Raw genomic sequence first — 20,325 nt, forward strand, 5'->3', positions numbered from 1 at the left:
TTATCTCTGTTTTACGTACTCATTTTTTCTCTTCTACCCCTCCACCTCTGCTCTTTGCTCTTAACTACCTCCTCTGCCTTCACTCCTCTTCACTGGGTAGACCGTCATATACCGTAGTTGATTACTAGGTTCTATCCAACATAACCATTTGGGGTGTACCTCTATGCTTGTATGTTCATTTTTCTCTTTTAATTATGTAGTTAAGTTTCTCACCACTTTGTTTATGGGTTGGAGGATCAAACGATGACCATTTTTGTAAAATAACTTTACATGCTAAATTTAAGGATCTTATCTACATAGTATGCATCTCTACTGGTAAGGCTCCGTCAGGGATTATTCCCAATAGTGAAAATTTGGGCGTTCCTGATATCTCAGTGGAGCATAATGAGTTTAGGGTTATAAATATTTTTGCCCAATATCGATGAAGCTTTGCACAGCGCCAAAGCATGTGGATAAGACATCCATTATCCACTTGCTGATCAGCTGCCATCATTATACTGCAGCAGGTAGGCACAATTATGTGAGCCGTCGTAGCTGTACATCGCAGGGCTCAAGTCCTGCGGGAACGCATGGGAACGGAGTTCCTGCACTTTTTTCACAGCAGGAACGCAGTTCCTATTGCAGGACTAGAGCAGCTGAGGGCAGCCGAGCCGCCCGAGCCAATCCTTCACTAAGCGGCGATGCCCAGCTCGAGTCACTGTCAGAGGCAGGCGAACCTTAGTCATCCTTTATGTTACTGGCCGCTTCCTGTATATGGATTCATCAGGTAGTGTGCGGGTATTCCGTCACTTCCTCGATGCCGCAATGTCTCCTGGGAGCTTTTGTCATTGTTCCCAGGAGACATTGCAGAGGTCTGCCGCGAGTTATCGCGGGATTTAGAAAGAACTTGCTTTAGAAAAAACATGCGGTTTAGTAATTATGCATATGAGCGTATCATTTTATTTTTATTTTGGTGGGGGAGTGGATGGGGGAGTTCCCACACTTTTTCCCCCAGGACTTGACCCCTGGTACATCGGCTCCTTTAAGCGGGATAGCAGGCAGGCGCGAGAGAGGCAGAACAGGGATGTGTGTGTGTGTAAAGTAATCTATACAGGTCTCCCCTCTTCCACTCTCCCCCTCCACATATACTGAGTATCCACTTCAAAGACTTATGCCGCGTACACACGGTCGTTTTTCGGCACGTTTTTAAAAAATGATGAACAAAGCGCGGTGACGTACAACACGTACAACGGCACTCTGAAGGGGAAGTTCTATTCGCCTTTGGGCTGCTTTTAGCTGATTCCTTGTTGGTAAAAGACGATTTGCGCTTTTTTGTCTGTTACAGCGTGATGAATGTGCTTACTCCATTATGAATGGTAGTTTTACCTGAACGAGCAGAAACAGAATGTTCTTTCTTAGGGATCAGAGATTCTCATCAGCAAAATGCTTTAGTTGAAGTGCTTTAATCTTCAATGTTAGACTTCAGAATAGTGTGTTTTACGGTATAACACTCCTGGCATGAAGATGTGTCTGGTCACCACACAGCCTTGTAGAAGTTGAAATAAAATAATCATGTGTGAGAAGAATCCTAAATTTTTAACTTATTTTATATTTCATTCCTGAATGAAATAGTTAAAAAAAGATTTGTGAGAGGTATTGGAGATTAGGTTGGGTTTTAGGACTAAAGAATACTGTGTTATTTGTCATTACACTTTGAGAAGAACCCAAAGATTTCTTAATAGTTTCTTTATATTGTCCCCTCATACAGCCGTTTTTATGATATGCATTTTAATGGGATCAATTTAATGCAAATAACTTTCACAGAGCCTGTTAAAATTTCACAATTCTATAAACCCCATATATCTTGTTAAATACACTAAAATAACTGTATTTAAATGTAATTAAAATACATAAGATCACAGTTGAGATAAATACTAAAAAACATCAAATTAAGCTACCGTGTTTCCCCAAAAATAAGACCTACCCTGAAAAGAAGACCTACTGGGATTTTCGGGAGGGTTGCAATATAAGCCCTAGTTTAAAGCGGTTGTAAAATCCTCTCTATTACAGTAGTATATAATGTAAAATGTGTGTGTTTCTGTAATTTAATTGTGTCAAATACCATCGGTACAGCGCCGCTTGGTGCTGAATTGACCTCCCGCTGCTCTCCTACATAGTTACATAGTAGATGAGGTTGAAAAAAGACACACGTCCATCAAGTCCAACCTATGTGTGTGATTATATGTCAGTATTACATTGTATATCCCTGTATGTTGCGGTCATTCAGGTGCTTATCCAATAGTTTTTTGAAACTATCGATGCCCCCCTGCTGAAACCACCGCCTGTGGAAGGGAATTCCACATCCTTGCCGCTCCTACAGTAAAGAACCCTCTAGGCAGTTTAAAGCTAAACCTCTTTTTAGTCATCATGTGTTTTATTAAACTCCCTTCCGCAAAAAAGTTTTATCCCTATTGTGGGGTCACCAGTATGCTATTTGTAAATTGAAATCATATTCCCTCTCAAGCATCTCTTCACCAGAGAAAATAAGTTCAGTGCTCGCAGCCTTTCTTCATAACTAATGGGGAACTGTGTCAAATGCTTCACCTCTTCTTCCAGTTGTCAGTGTGGGATATTGGCGCTATAAGAATGTATTTGACACAATTAGATTACAGAAACACACATTTTACATTATATACTACTGTAACAGAGAGGATTCTAGGATTTTACAACCACTTTTACTCTGTTTACACTAGGGATTCCTGACAGGCAGGGAGGGAGAGGGGGGGAGACAGCACATTGCATGGCAAGCCTTACCCCGAAAATGAGCCCTACTGTGTCTTTTGTTGCCAAAATTAATATAAGACCCGGGCTTATTTTCACAGAAACACAGTAAATGATAAGATAAAAGTACAACGTATACAATGAGATAATAAAAAATAAAAAAATGCCTAAAATCAATGACAAAAAGGGTGCCTACATAATATGACACCAAATGACAGTGCAGATATGATTTAAACAGTACAATGTAGGGGTAGGGTGTACCAAGTAATTATAGTAACACAACAATGAGATAGAAGGAGAACTGAATAGTGTGGAAACAGAGGGGTAACTTTCAAAAGGGTAGATTACAAACACTCCAGCTAGAGGGGTATGCTACGTATATACTTTCCAAATTAGAGACAGGAAGAAAACTTTAACAAGAAAGACAGAAAACATACATTACAAATCTAAGATAAGAGAATGCTAGACGGAAAGTAGGACACACACAAATACACACAAGCTACAAAGTAAAGACAGGAGGAGAACTCCAACTAGGAGGATAGGATACACACACACCTCAAAAATTAGAGACAGAAGAAAAACTCCAACAAGGAGAATGGATATGCACGCTACAAAATGGAGACAGGAGGAGAGCTCCAACAAGAACGGATACACACACTACAAAGTAGAGACAGGAGGAGAACTCCAACAAGGAGAATGAATACACACAATACAAAATAGAGACAGGAGGAGAACCTTAAATGAGAACCATAGGATGCACACATCACAAAGTAGAGACAAAGGGGAGAACTCCAACAAGTCCACTAGGATACACACACACTTCAAATTAGGGAAAGGTGTAGAGCTCAACAAGAATATGAGGATACTCACATGTAAATAGGGGTTAGTACCCCTTTTAGTGTGGTCCCTCCCATAGATGAGTATAGTAGGTGGAGTGAGTGCACCCTATATAGACTAGAGCCAGAAGAGCCTGGTGCAGAGTGTAATGGATATAGGCTACCCCTGGTTTACTAACATGTAAGCCTGTAGCCTACGGAAGAGAACTCTTCAAAATAGAGACATGTGGAAAACTCCAACAAAGAAGATAGGATACACACATTGCAAAGTAGATACATAGTGAGAGAACCAACAGGGAGAATGTGATACACACTCACTGCAAAGAAGAGACATAAGGAGAACTCCAACAGGGAGAATATAATATACACACCAACTACAAAGTAGAGACAGAAGGAGAACTCCAACAGGGAGAATATAATATACACACACACACTACAAAGAAGAGACAGAAGGAGAACTCCAACAAAGAAGGCAGGATACACACTCGCTACAAAGAAGAGACAGAAGGAGAACTCCAACAAAGAAGGCAGGATACACACTCGCTACAAAGAAGACACAGGACAAAAACTTCACCAAAGAAGATCAGCTATACACACTGCAAAGGAAAGGCATGGTAAGAACACCAACAGGGAGAATAGGATACACACTTACTGCACAGAAGAGACATCAGTCCAAAATGTCCCTTTGGATTGATGCTCCTGGTATATAATTTTGTTTGTGGATCTCTTGCTGGCAGTGCATACTCTGAATGAGTTAAGTCTGCTCTAGTGTCTAGCTTGGCACCTATGGTTTATGTGAGTGGTAAACTACTTCTTAAACATCTGTAATGCCGCGTACACACCATCACTTTATGTGATGGAAAAAAAACGGCGTTTTGAAAAACGTCAATTAAAATGACTGTGTGTGGGGGAAAACTTCGTTTTATGTCTTGTGAAAAACGACAAAAAAATAATTGTGTCGTTTTTCAAAATGTCGTTTTTTGTGTCAATTAAAATGATAGTGTGTGGGCAAAACAACGTTTAAAACAACGTTTTTAAACCCGCGCATGCTCAGAAGCAAGTTATGAAGCTAGCTTCAATGGAAAAGAGTGCTGAACGTAACCACGCTTTGCTAGAGCATTTTGAAAAAACAATGGTGTGTAGGCAACGTCGTTTTTGAAAATGAAGTTTCAAAAACATCGTTTTATTTCATGATTTAAAACGTCGTTTTTTTTCATCACATAAAGTGATGGTGTTTACGCGGCATCATGGTACCCATAGATCCTGTTAAGGGAGACAATGGTTGAACTGTGTTTTTTTTAGCTTCCTGTCATGTGATCTATGGGGGTTTCTCTACATATTCTCTGCACACCTGAGGAAGAACGCAATTTTGAAACACGTCAGTTTATTGAGGAAATTGTACCCAATAGATGTTAATCACAAAACAATTTTATGAAGTTTTATATTGTGTTTTAATAGATGCTGTGCAATATGTTTTAAATAAAAATGTGTTTTATATAGTCATCTATGTATATGGGATTTGTCTTGTGTTTGTTATTTAGTAGATAACATGTTATTCTTTGTATTATTAATAACTATACTTCCTTTCCTATTGTCTTTTCCTCTTACTATTTATTTTACACAACATCATGACACCCCTGGCCTTCTCTATCCAGTACAGATAGGTTTTTAATTTCTTTACACAGATAAGATCTAGATTTATTCCATATGGAGCTGTGACCTTATCAGGCAAGGGCAGCTGGAAAGAAATAAAGGTTGTCAGCCTGCACTCACCTCGAGCTGAAAGCTTCTTGGTGTTAATGATTTTTGCTGCATACTCTTGCCCAGATAAAACTTTCACGCATCTACGGACAATGGAGAAAGCTCCCCTGGGAAAAAAAAGAGACAGAAAAGTCAATGGATTTCTTCATTTAGTGATTTTCTTTAACATGCACAAATCAGAATGATTATTAAAGTTAAATGTAAGAGTTAATTGATTGTACTGTAGACAAATTACATTGCAGAAGTATTGTTGTTTGGTGGTAAAAAAAAAATCTTAAAATACATCTTGTGATGGCAAACCGTGTCAAGAAACGTTGCGGTTACCATTGGGCTGGATTAAGTCCTAACATAAATTTGGGCAATCCAACCTGACCCTCCCCTTGCTCTGACCCATTCATTGATAAAAGTGAACTTGTAAAGTGGTCCAAAAGACCACTTTCAGCAGAGCAGATCATGCCAAGAGGCCTCCCCTGTTTGGCACCACTGCCCTAATATAAGATTTAGTCTAGCATCTAGTATCTAGTGAGCATTTATTATAGGAGAAGTTCTGATGTCACAGGAGATTTCTATCTCTAGTGTATACCGTGAGCAGAAGAGGCAGAATCACTATATTATATAGTATAGTATATTGTAGTGTTACCTCCACAGCCCAAAGGCATTGTTACCCTGATCTGAACTGAGATTTAGTGCCTGATATATCAAGAATGATAGCTGTAGAGTGATAAATAAATGGTAAGATGCGCTGATCGAGTATAGATAAAAACAATTACCTTGATTTTCACTTGAATTTGTCAAGTACACGAAAGTTAAAGATGAAAAGGGAATTTAATCTACCTCATAGGACAAGACCTACCTCTTAAGTTTGAAGAAAATAAATGGTACATGCAGAAATCAGAATGTTTATTGTTAGTTAGACACAAACATCAACTGGTTTCAGATAATGCCTTGAGGTGTTTTACTCTAAAAGGAGTTAAAGTGGTTGTAAACCCAAACACACAACTTGCACCTGCAGGTAAGCCTAGATTAAGGCTTACCTGTCGGTGCATGAAATAGCTCCTTAACCTACATGGTTAAGGAGATATTTGCAGAAAACACTGCACCGATGCGCATGCACCCCGTAGACAAAGGCGCAGGCGCACTGAGCGTGCCGATTTTCTGAATGTGAAAATGCCGGGACCCGCGTGCATGCGTGTGACGTCATCGCCACTCCGGACAATCACAGCGCTGGAACGGCAATACCGGAAAGGCACTCGGAGGAGAGATGGCTGCGGAGGGGAACGAGGAGCCCTTCGATCTCAGGTAAGTGCCACATAATGAGCTAGGAATTTTTTTGGGGGGTTTACTTCCTCTTTAAGCCCAACACCATCATAATCATTTGTTTAAAGCAATTCCCAAGACTAGTTAATAAAAAAAAACTTTTGCTGATGCTCTGACATCCAGTGCTGGACCTCTTTCAGGCAGAATGATGGCATTAACTCACAGGAAATGCTGCAGTATTCAGAACCTGGCCCCCACTGGAGGATAGCGACAAGTGGCATCCCCTGACCAGACCAAAGACTGCTGTAAAAAAGTTGTAAACAAAAATGAAATAAAGGCAAAAGTGGAAAGGAGGTACTTAGGGGGGGGGGTGGAAACATACTGGGGGAGCCTGGTTGGAGGCTGGACTTACTCTTTAATCATAAATCTATCCTAGACATCTAATTTAGCACTTTTAGCCCTGGTTCACACTGGGTACGATTTGGAACGATTTGAGATGCGATTTGACATGTCAAATCGCATCTCAAATCGGCGGCAATTGTCGGCAATGGCACTGTCCTAATAAGTGCGACGCCGCATCTGCGATTTCAAAAAGTAGTTCCTGTACTACTTTTTGCGATTTCGGGACGCGATTTACATTAAATTGCGGCCAAAATCGCGGCAGAATCGCGGCAAAATCGCAGCCGCGAAATCGCGGTAATCGCGCATTTTACCGCGATTTTGAATTCGCAGCAGTGTGAACCTAGGCTTAGGTTGAAACAGGTCAAGGTATTATTTGGTGTTCTTCGACGTTTGTGAATTATTTACAAAACAATTTGTGTGGGCCACACTTTTCTTTTCTTCTTAGTGTAAGTTAAAATCCAGGCAAGGTTGGGATAACATAGTGCCATGGTGGGCAAACCAATGCTGGATTCCTTGGTAGCAGCATATTTTTCTTGAAAAGTTTAGGCCTAACCCCTGAGCTGCTCTAATTTTTACCTAAACATTTGTATGGTTCTGGCTGCCCATCTACCATGCCTACATATGCTGTATGCTACATGTTTCTCTTCGGATAGAACCTGAATTTTTGAGCCTATGAAAATGCAAACCACAAGTCCCTGGGTTCCAAGCACCACCTTCTGGAGCTTTCAGAGGTAGAAGTTGCACAGCAATGAATCTTGAGGGAAAGGCTGTGGTCCCAGCTAGAAAAATCCTGCTAATTCTGGCAGCAGTGGTTTATATAAAACTCAAATTAAAGTCTGCTGGTTCTCCCTGACTTTATCGGATCTGCAAAGTTTCCTGGATTATATTAGCAATTAATTTATTGCCTAGTGTTCATTGTTCATTGATATTACCACATTTAGTTAATAGTTAATGATTTTTGTTTTATAACCTGAGGGATGTAACTGTACTTATACCAACCATCTGTATGTTGTAAAAACGACTACACTAGTTATAGTGGATCTAGCATCTAGCATCTTTCCATGTTAGGTTCATGCATGCTAAACATCACTGTACTGTCCTAACAATATATAAATCCTATATATACACAACACTACAGAGCAATACTATGTGCCATATACTGTATATACTGTATTTATTGGCGTATAACACTCACTTTTTTACCCTGAAAATAGAGGGTAAACTGTGTCTGCGTGTTATACGCAGGGGGCTGTGGAAAGTTTTTTTCCTTAAACTTCCCTCTTAAAGTTAGGGTGTGTGTTATATGCCTGTGCGTGTTATACGCCGATAAATACGGTACCTCCAATCCCAATCTGCTGTAGATATACCCCAAAGGATGACAGAGAATAAATTAATAAATATAGCGCTACAAAATAATAAACATAAAAAAATATAATACATCTTATAAATAACATAAATTGCAAAGTGCAAACAATATACAGTAATCCACTATAATCAATACAGTCCCCTGAATTTACACTGCTGTAGACATACCTCAAAAGATGGACGAAAATTAATGAATAAATATAGCGCTACAAAATAATTCCTTATAAAAATATATATAAAAAACAATCTTATAAATAACATAAAGTGAAAATAATATAATCCACTATAATCCCCTGAATTTACAATTTACACCGACTCTAAAGCCTCGTACACACGATCAGTCCATCCGATGAAAACGGTCTGAAGTACAGTTGACTTAAGTTAACCGATGAAGCTGACTGATGGTCCGTCGTGCGTACACAACATCAGTTAAAAAAACGATTGTGTCAGAACACGGTGGCGTAAAACACAACGACGCGCTGAAAAAAACGAAGTTCAATGCTTCCAAGCATGCGTCCACTTGATTCTGAGCATGGGTTTTTAACCGATGCTTTTGCATACTAACGATCGGTTTTGACCTATTGGTTAGGCGTCCATCGGTTCAATTTTAAAGCAAGTTCTCATTTTTTTTGACTGAAGGTTAAATAACCTATGGGGCCTACACACGATCGGTTTGGACTGATGAAAACGGTCATTCAGACCGTTCTCCTCTGGCGATCCTATCGTGTGTACGAGGCCTAATGCTGCCAGTCTATGCCAATCTGTGAAACAAATAAACACTCCTCACTCAAAAGGTGTGTATCCACTCCACCTCCTAAAAGGATGGCAGCCCCCCTATGGGGCCCAACTCACTGAACAGATGTGACCTCTTAGTTTCATACAAAGTAGAATGAGTGCTTTGTTCATGTACTGTTAATCTCACATAGCACAACACAGGTCAAATACTATGAATGCAACTCCTAATACACACCATTCATTCTCCAAGCAATATCAAATGTAAAGCAGAAGAGAAAGCGTGACTGGTGATCAAGGATTGCTTTTTAATAATAGGTCCACAGAAAATGGGGTGCCTTGCCAGGGCTCTGTGGCTTACGCATGTATTTGCAAATGTGTGCAACTTAACCCCTGTTTTTAACGCATATTGTTGGACAGGTCAGTTTGGTTGGTCGCAGGCTGGTTGGTAAACTGAGCTTGGAAATCTCTTCCTTTTTTTTTCATATGCATTGCCTTTCCAATGCTCCTTTGCGGCAGGGACCAGTTACAGGTGGGGGCAGTAACCACTTGTTTTTACTATGAATTATATTGGCCAGGCGATGCATTGACACCCTTGCTGCCATAGTGCTATGGGCTGGGTGTTCAGTGTGCCCCTGCACCTTTAAGAAGGAGTGGGCTCCCTTCAGGTTTATCTGCCCTACACCTGTCATCTAAATGCATGTGCTTCCATTGTTGGAAACTCACAAATTAGAGTTTAGGTCCATAGAAAATGGGGCTCTGTGGCTTACGCATGTATTTGCAAATGTGTGCAACTAAACCCCTGTTTTTAACGCATACTGTTGTACAGGTCAATTTGGTTGATCGCAGGCTGGTCGGTAAGTTGAGCTTGGAAAGCTCTTACTAAACCATCCACTTGGATGATAAGTGTATCTGAAAGTAGAAATGTCTTTGTTGCCCCCTAAAGATATAGGAAAATAATTATAGCACAACAGACCTAACACCTATAACATAATTATATCAGCAGCACTAACATACGTACAAATATTGATTCATTAGCAATATGCATTGTGCATTAGCATTATGCAAGTGTCTGCATTTTGCAATACATATGTGTCTTTTTACTAGAAAACTTTATCAACAACATACATTTTTCTATCATTCAAAATAGTAGTGAAGACTGAGAAAATTCATCTTTCAAAGCTGAAATTGATAGGTAGAATTTTCCAGCCAATTGAATGACAAATGTTGTTTATGCTTGTCTGTTTATTCATTTTAAAATAATCCAGAGGATACCCAGGGGGAGTAATTTCTCTATAGTGGTCACATTTTGTTGTTTGTCAAATGTTCAGTAATCCTTTGATACAATTTGACTAGGTAATAAATACAACAATATAATGGAGCATTTGTCTGGTGGAGTAAAGCTAACGTAGTAGATGAGCTTTATTTTGATTCAGACATGTGTAGCCCTGGCTGGCAGTCACTTCAAGCTGTGGGAGCCACAGAGCCCGGCCCTTCTTATGATCCTAGATCATTCCTCTGTCACCTGCTGTTTGATTAGATAGGGTGGTAGAAGAAAGTGAAAGAATGAGGATGCATCATTGTCCTGGGCTTTTACCCTCACCACCAGTGCATATAGGAAGAAGGAAGTGCATCAGGGACTGGGAGCTACCCATGAGCATGGAGGAGGAAAGGCAACTGGGAACAAAGCGGCCAGGGACATGAAAAGGTAACCCATATGTATGCTGTGTACCACCTACTATACACCCCTCTCATATCCCCCCACTATAACTACCAAAAATTTGTCTGACACCAAAGGTTGGGAAAACTGGTTGTTGTATGGCCCCTTTATTAAAGTAAAAGATAATTTAACAATATAACCAAAACAAGGCATAATCTTCTTTGGCTGACGATCCTTGGAGGCACTACCTATAAAATCTTTTTACCTTATATCTGCTTAAATACTATGCCTGGTCCCTGCCACATTGCACCGACTCGGGGATGAGCACCTTCAGCAGATATACCATTCTAACTTTCCAGTTAATCCACCATAATTGGTATTCACCGGGGACCCATACGTCAGATGTGTCCCAACCCATCAAATTCCAGAAGTCTGTTTAACAATGCCTCCAAAGACCCAACCGCATACCTTGTAAAAGTAAAACATATAAAATAACGACAACACACACACCCCCCATTATCAAAATCAAACATGTAGGGCAGGAGGGCTGGAAAGTTTCTGGGACCAGAGGCTGAAAACATATATATTACATTTTTAATAATAAATAAATACACACAAACTGTAGTATGGATAAAAATGGCCATGGTCCTTTATTATTGGCATAATAATAAACCAATTTATCAATAAAAGATTTTCATATAACCATCGTACTAAATTTATAACAATAGTTCAGCCATCACAGCTCGAACTATATTAAACTATTAATAGCCAATAGTTCAGCCATTATGCCCCCTCCCCACCCTGCCTCTTCCAATATGCCCCATCCCCACCCTGCCTCTACCAATATGCCCCCTCCCCATCCTGCCTCTACCAATATGCCCTCTCCCCACCCTGCCTCTTCCAATATGCCCCCTCCCCACCCTGCCTCTACCAATATGCCCCCTCCCCATCCTGCCTCTACCAATATGCCCCCTCCCCACCCTGCCTCTACCAAATGCCCCCTCCCCACCCTGCCTCTACCAATATGCCCCCTCACCATCCTGCCTCTTCCAATATGCCCCCTCCCCACCCTGCCTCTACCAATAAGCCCCCTCCCCATCCTGCCCCTACCAATATGCCCCCTCCACATCCTGCCTCTACCAATATTCCCCCTCCCCACCCTGCCTCTACCAAATGCCCCCTCCCCACCCTGCCTCTACCAATATGCCCCCTCCCCATCCTGCCTCTACCAATATGCCCCCTCCCCACCCTGCCTCTACCAATATGCCCCCTCCTTACAATGAATACATCTTTGAATTTGATCTGCATTATTATGGTGTGTTATGACCCTATTCCCAAGTTCTTATAGTAAGCATCCCAGGTTGGACGGGAGAGCAGACGTATCCTGTCTGAAATTAACCCCTTACATGTCCCACACAACAATTCAGTACATGTTAATAGATTCAGAGTATCACACGTCCAACTTCCAATTTCTTGGGAATGGTTTAGTAACTGTTCTTGTAACTGTCCCACTATTTCACATGGTTAACAGGAGCATTTCCATGCTGTGCTGTACTCACTTGTGTCCCATGGAGTTCTAGTCCCATGAATTAGGCCTCCTCTGCTCCAGAGCCTCCTCCCTAAGCTCCAGGGGAGCTCGTCCACACTTACAAGATCACCTTGTCTGTTCTGCTGCTTTCCTCCCAATAGCCTGAACTAGATTCCTTCACCCATAAAGGTAGAGGGCAGTGCAATGGCTGCCGGCCCACAGGGGATATCATAAAGTTAACCCTCTGGGGACTCGCTCTTCCACCTGCCTACAGGGTGACCACAGATAATACTGATAGCTAGTCCTTTTCCATCTATCTGCTTTTTCCCCAGACACAGCCTTATGCCATGAACACATGACCGTTTTTCGGGTTGTAAAAAATGAATTTTTTTTCATGTCATTAAAAACGATCGTGTGTGGGCTCCAGAGCATTTTTCACAATCTAAAAAATGGCCATTAAAAATTTCGAACATGCTCTATTTTTTCACAACGTTTTTAACATTGTCGTTTTTAAGGTTGTAAAAAAAGGTCGTGTGTGGGCTTTAACCACGTGAAAAAAACGTGCATGCTCAGAAGCAAGTTATGAGACGGGAGCGCTCGTTCTGGTAAAACTACCATTCGTAATGGAGTAAGAACATTCATCACGCAGTAACAGACTGAAAAGCACGAATCGTCTTTTACTAACAGGAAATCAGCAAAAGCAACCCTAAGGGTGGCGCCATCCAAGAGGCAGGGTGGGGATGGGGCATCCTTTATAGTACCGCCGTACGTGTTGCTAGAGCATTTTTTTTCACGATCGTGGGTAGGCAAGGCCATTTTAATGATCGGGTTGAAAAAAACATAGGGGCAGATCCATGTACCTCCGCGCCGGGCGCAGCGTATCTAAGATACTCTACGCCGCCGTAACTTTTTTCTTTTTTTTCGAATCCTCAAAGAATTTGCGCCGTAAGTTACGGCAGCGTAGTGTATCTTTGGCGGCGTAATGGTGCGCCATTCAAATCTCTGTGATGGGGGCTGTGTTTTATGTTAAAACGTCGTGACCCAACGTAAACAACGTTTTTTTTTTTAACTGCGCATGCGCCGTCCGTGGGGGTATCCTCAGTGTGCATGCTCGAAATTGACCGGGAACAAGCCAATGCTCACGACGGTGACGTCATTCTACGCAAATCCCTATTTGCGAACGACTTACGCAAACAACGTAAAAAATTCAAAATTGTACGCGGGGAACGACGGCCATACTGAACATTGAGTACGCCACCATATAGCAGCTTTAAATATACACCGTAAAAAGCCGAACGCAAACGACGTAAACAAATGCGCCGGCCGGAGTTTTTTCTAGACCCTTAAAACGTAATTTTTTACAACCCGAAAAACGGTCGTGTGTACGCGGCAAAAGAGTTTAGTTCCTCCTTCACCTGTCTTTGTGTCGTGTTTGCGCATGACTTTATACATCATATTTTGTGTTAATGGCTCTATACCTATGCCTCTTAACAGTCATGCAATTGTAAAAAATAATAATGATTTCAATCTTACATAGCACATAATTACACAGTTGTGACTTATACTGTCCTCAGAAACATTGATCAATGATGCCCACCATGGATTCATCTTCCATAACTACCAGATACCATATGTCACATAGTCTCAAATATTTGAAATATAGAATGCAAAAATTGTATTCTGGTCCCACAACAGCTTCAGTAAACAGCATAAATATGTAACAGCAAAAGAAGTAAGCTAAGCATACTGTGCCAAAGTCAATGTTACCTCGAGGAAAACTGCCAGAGTGTGTTATACCTTCAAACATGATGCATTGTATCAAATGTAGAACATTCTACCCCTAAAGAATATTATTCAAGAAAATGCTGAATATAGAGCATGACCTCTGGGAATTTAATGATATAGTGTGTGTCAAGCAGAAAGCTGTACACTTTGATGAACAATAACAGTTTAAGGGGATATTTTTAGTGTTTTAAATCTAATAAAGTTCATATTTAAAGAGGATGGAGTTTTATCTGTTTAACTTATGAAAAGTAGGCAAACCTTTTATCATAAAAACAAAAAAAAATTCCGCTATGGAGGAACTCTATCAGTCATGACTTGTCACTGTGAAGATATCACATTCAAAGGAGGCTGGATTTACTGTTAGGCCTCGTACACACGACCGGACATGTCCGCTGAAACTGGTCCGCGGACCAGTTTCAGAGGACAGATCCGATCGTGTGTACAGGCTAGCGGACAGATTTCCAGCGGACAAAAGTTTCTTAGCATGCTAAGAAACTTGTCCGCTGGAGAGCTGTCCGTCAAACATGTCCGCTGGTTAGTACGTCTAACCAGCGGACCGAAATCCCGCGAATGCGTCGAATTGATTCGACGCATGCGTGGAAGCATTGAACTCGCGCGATAGAGAACGTCGGTGTCGTCTACGTCACCGCGTTCTCTGTCCGCGGGGATTTCGGTTTGATGGTGTGTACAGCCATCAGCCCGAAATCTCCGATCGGACATGTCCTGTGGTGTGTACGAGGCCTTAGGCACAATAGGTGTAGGCTGCTTTCACACTTCTTCGTTTTTCACCAAACATGCAGCATGCGGGATATAGCTGAAAGACGGCTACAGCATGGCTTGGGTGCGCATTGGGTATGCTCTGTGACCAAGGTGTCCCTGGGACACAGCTGATCACAGAACGCGGTAAAGGGCCAATCACAGCGGCGCTTTGCCTTGTGATCAGCTGTGTCCAGTCACGCTGTCTCTGTGTGAGGAAAGGAAAGCCGATAAACAACAAAGCTATCAGCACATTGTTCTTTATAATTCTAAACAAAAAAAGAAACCAGAAAAAATAAATAAAAATAAATAAATACATAAATAAATAAATAAATAGAAAAAAACAACAACTACTGTAGCTAACAAACTTATCAGTGCAGCCCCATCAGTGCAGCTTATCAGTGCCCATCAGTGTCCATTAGTGCAGCCTCATCAGTGCCTCCTTATCAGTGCAGCTTATTAGTGCCATCTTATCAGTGCCACCTCATCAGTGAAGCCTTGTCAGTGTAGCCTCATCAGTGCCTATCATTGCAGCCTATCAGTGCCCATCAGTGCAGCCTCATCAGCGCACATCAGTGAAGGAGAAAAATTACTTATTTGCAAAATTCTATATAACATTTTTTTTTTCTAAATGTTCGGTCATTCTTCATTTGTTTAGCAAAATATAAAAAACCCAGCCGTGAATCAAATTCCACCAAAAAAAAGCTCTATTTGCCTCAAAAAAAATTAAAAAAATTTAATTTGGGTACAGTGTTACATGAGAGCGCAATTGTCATTCAAAGTGTGACAGCGCTGAAAGCTGAAAATTGGCCTGGGTAGGAAGGGTGTGAGAGTATTGAAGTGGTCAAAAACACAGCTGACCCCATAATTGACTGGTGTAAATAGTTCCATAGGATTTAATGGTCAAGCATCTTTCTTCTACTTTTGTGATGACAAAAACACAAGCAAAAAACAAATTTGTGTGAAAGGGTCCATAAGCCTAAAGGACTGCTTTAACCTTTTTAGTCATTAGTGTACGGCAAGTGTTTTTTTTTTGTAAACTGTCTGTGAGGTTGTTTACATTCATGCCTGGTAACTACCATAGAGTTCTTGTTGCAAACAGATTCTTCCTGTTAAGAGGCTGTTTCCTGCCCCTGCTGTATCCATCCAGGCTGAAAAGGGACAATAGGCAAGTGTTACTGCACTGTGTTGCTCACTGTTTGCTATATTACTGTCACTCCTGTGTGGGAATCAGAGGTATCTGTCAGGCCCCATACACACGAGAGGATTTATCCGCAGATACGGTCCAGCGGACCGTATCCGCGGATAAATCCTCTCGAGGATTTCAGAAGATTTCTATGCGATGGCGTGTACACACCATCGCATTGAAATCCGCGCTGAAATCCTCTGCAGATGACGTGTCGCGCCGTCGCCGCTATTATGACGCGGCGACGGGCGCGACGCTGTCATATAAGGAATTCCACGCATGCGTCAAATCATTACGACGCGTGCGGGGAATCCCTTTGGACGGATGGATCCGGTAAGTCTGTACAGACGAGCGGATCCATCCGTTGGAATGGATTCCAGCAGATGGATTTGTTGAGCATGTCAGCAAATATCCATCTGCTGGAAATCCATCCCAGGGGAGATTTATCTGCGGATAGATATCCGACGGAGTGTACACACCATAGAATCTATCCGCTGAAACCCATTTGATGGGATTTATCTGCGGATAGATTCTATGGTGTGTATGGGGCCTCAGATGCTTCTCTCTGATTCACTGAAACTTTCTATTTGCATACTGCAATATACTTGGGCTATTCTCAAGTGTATGAGAGCAAAGCTCATTTGACTATAACCTATCAAGTGACTGGTTTGTGTTGAAGTGTATATCTGGCACTTCATTATTTAACCACTTCAGCCCCGGAAAGATTGACCTACTGTACTTCCTGACTGGGCCATTTTTGAGATACGGCACTGCGTCGCTTTAACTGACAATTGCGTGGCCGTGCAACACTGTACCCAAACAAAATTAACATCATTTTTTCCCACAAATAGAGCTTTTTTTGGTGGTATTTGATCACCTCTGCGGTTTTAATTTTTCGCACTATAAACAAAAAAAGACCAACAATTTTGAAAAAAAAAAGCAATATTTTTTACTTTTTGCTATAATAAATATCCCCCCAAATATATATATATATATATATATATATATATATATATATATATATATATATATATATAAACTAGTTTCTTCATCAGTTTAGGTCGATATGTATTCTTCTACATATTTTTGGTAAAAAAAAAAAAATCACAATGAGCGTATATTGATTGGTTTGCGCAAAAGTTATAGCGTATACAAAATAGGGGATAGATTTATGGCATTTTTATTATTATTATTTTTTACAAGTAATGGCATCGATCTGTGATTTTTATCGGGGCTGCGACATTGGGGCGGACAGATTGGACACGTTTGACACTATTTTGAGACCATTGACTTTTTTTTATACAGCAATCAGAGCTAAAAATAGCCGCTGATTACTGTATAAATGACACTGGCAGGGAAAGGATTAACACTAGAAGGCGATCCAGGGGTTAAATGTGTTACCTAGGGAGTGTTTCTAACTGTTGCGGGGTGGGATTTCCTGGGGAGGAGACCGGTCCTTGTTCCTAAGCTGTAGGAACAACAGATCAGTGTCCTTACCCCTGACAGAACAGAGATCTGTCTGTGTATATCGACATATCTTCGTTCTGTCCTTCTTAGGAGCAATCGCGAATAGCCGCGGCCACACGCATTGGCTCCTATGTCATGTGGCGGGTGTGCGCTCTTTAAGGAGTAAACGGGGCACGCGCGCCGTGTGACGTAGGAGCCAATGCGCTACCTGCGATTGCTTCTGAGAAGGTCAGAATTAAGATCTGACAATGTAAACAGCTATGGCGATTTGCACAGGAGTGCCATTCTGCTGCCGCCAATCAACGGCAGGTGGTCGGTAAGTGTTTAAAGCAACAGTGTCCCTTTTTGGTCTGGGGGGGTTCCTAGCTAGTATTAGCCTAGGTAATGGTAAACAGCTCAGGGTAGTGACAGGATATGCTTCTGATGGGCATTTAGATAGGTAGAGGTCTTTTGATAGCCTACAGCACCCCTTGAAATGTTCCACATTTTTTCATGCTACAACCAAATTGCAATTTATTTTAATTGTATATGACCAAAAGTTACAAAATTACAGTTTTAAGTACACATTTCAGTATATAAGCTACAAATAAGTACAATATGCAATTAGAAATGTGATTTAAGGTAGCTATTAAGACAAAAAAACACATTTCTTATTTTATTTTCGATATAGTAAGTAAGTAGCTCAAGGACATGAAATTGACTCTAAAGCCTCATACACACAATCGGATATCTGATGGATTCTAATCCGATGGATTTTTTTGTCGGATATCCGATGAAGCTGACTTTCATCAGTCTTGCCTACACACCATCAGTCAAAAATCCGATTGTGACAAAACGCGGTGACCTACAACATTACGACGAGCCGAAAAAAATGAAGTTCAATGCTTCCAAGCATGCGTCGACTTGATTCTGAGAATGCGTGGATTGACTGATGGAGTTCCATACAGACGATTTTTCTATATCGTTTTTTTATCCATAGGAAAAATGTAAAACATGTTCTATTTTTTTACACTGATGGAAATAAAACCGATGGGGCCCACACACAATCGGTTTGTCCGATGAAAACAGTCCATCGGTCTGTTTTCAGCGGACAAACCGATCGTGTGTACGCCGCTTAACAGTGACACTGACAGTGTGCAGCACCACAGATCACCTACACGATACGTCTCCTCCTGAGTCACAATGACAATCTCTCTCCACACCAGATGGTCCCTCCACTTCAAACAGCACTGACAGTCCTGCTACTGGCTTTCCTTGCTCCCTCAGACCCGCACACAAGGCTCTAGCTGCTCCACTTGGCTCCCTTACACCATGACATCACACAACACTCTCAGACACAACCTCCATCAGTCCCGTTCCCTGCTGGCACTGACTGAACACACTGGATTCAAGAAGCTATTGCGCCCGCGCAACCATAGGTTGCGCGGCGCAATAGCTGTTTTGCTCCCGCGTAGCGAATGCCCCTGATTCAGGAACATCGCTACGCGGACTGCAGCCTAGGATATGACAGACATAAGCCTCCTTATGCCTTCATATCTCAGGCTGCATTCTTGCGTTGGCCGCTAGGGGGCGCGGCCATTGTGATCGGCGTATAGTATGCAAATTGCATACTACCACCGATTCACAAAAGTTGCGCGGGCCCTGCGCACGCAAGGTACGGAGTTTCCGTACGGCGACTTTAGCGTAAGGTTGCTCCTGCTAATAGCAGGGGCAGCCAATGCTAAAGTATAGCCGCCCTTCCCGCTCGTGAAATTTAAATTTCACGTCGTTTACGTAAGTGATTCGTGAATGGCGCTGGACGCCATTCACGTTCACTTAGAAGCAAATGACGTCCTTGCGACGTCATTTGCCGCAATGCACGTCGGGAAAGTTTCCCGACGGAGCGTTTCTCTGCAAAAACCAGCAAGACAACTGCTTCTTGACGAGATTCCCGTTCGTGTGTACGAGGCATTCAGGTTTCTCATCTGGAATTCTGTCCAGAATCTCGACGAGAAAAAAAGAGAACCTGCTCTCTTTTTTCTCGTCGAGATTCTCGTTTGCCTGTTTCCAGACGAGAAACCCGAGAGTGTGTATACTTACCTGTCGCCGTGGAAACCCATGCATGCTCAAAATAACTTTGACGCATGCGCGGTAGCTTCCACGGCATAGAGAGGATGAAGCAAGATGGCGGTGACGGCATCGAAGGTGACGAGTGCATGCTCGTCATACGCGATGACGTCACTGCGTTCTTTCCTTTCAAGAGAACCGCGGTTCTTTTGAAATAAAAGCCAGTACACTCGGGCGGCAAGAGTTTCCTGCCAAGAATCTCGTCAGGGAAAACGACAGTTTTTTCCTGATGAGATTCAAAAGAAAATCCCAAGTAATAGAGGGGATATATTCCAATGGGGACACTAGTTCTAATGACCTGGGGGTCCCCAAGGAATTCCCTTCATTTGCAGGGATTTTCTCTAACTTCCTGTAAGACTATTGGACAGGAAGTCAAGGGAAATCTCAGCAATGGGACACAGATGACAAAAAAATATCCAACAGGGGTTATAACCTTCCCTTGCTCTGTCCAAAATGAAAATATAAAGTTTTGCTTATAGTTCTACTTTAACCACTTGCCGACCGCGCTGTAGACAAAATACGTCTACAGCACGGTTGAGTTATTCTGGAAGGACGTCTATGGACGTCTATGTTCCTCCCTCCCCTCTCTGTACAGATCGGTACAGTGTGAGAGGAGAGGGGGAGAGATCGGATGGCAGCAGCAGTGCTGTGGGCTGGATGTGTGACAATTGCAGTCACAGATCCAGCCATCCATCCATCCATGCTCAGCCATCCCTGTGCAATA

General features: G+C 41.9%; 1 protein-coding gene across 3 annotated transcripts in view; it reads right to left on the reverse strand.

The window, feature by feature from the left end:
- The window catches only part of CAMK2A (calcium/calmodulin dependent protein kinase II alpha), a 303,342-nt gene that overhangs the window by 192,542 nt on the left and 90,475 nt on the right, over nucleotides 1–20,325 (reverse strand). For all 3 annotated transcript variants that reach the window (XM_040345018.1, XM_040345016.1, XM_040345017.1), the window contains exon 2: nucleotides 5,370–5,464. In XM_040345018.1, the coding sequence (XP_040200952.1) occupies nucleotides 5,370–5,464 (95 nt within the window). The remainder of the gene's footprint in view (nucleotides 1–5,369; nucleotides 5,465–20,325) is intronic.

This window comes from Rana temporaria, chromosome 3 (genome assembly GCF_905171775.1).
Source record: "Rana temporaria chromosome 3, aRanTem1.1, whole genome shotgun sequence".
Taxonomy (NCBI): domain Eukaryota; kingdom Metazoa; phylum Chordata; class Amphibia; order Anura; family Ranidae; genus Rana; species Rana temporaria.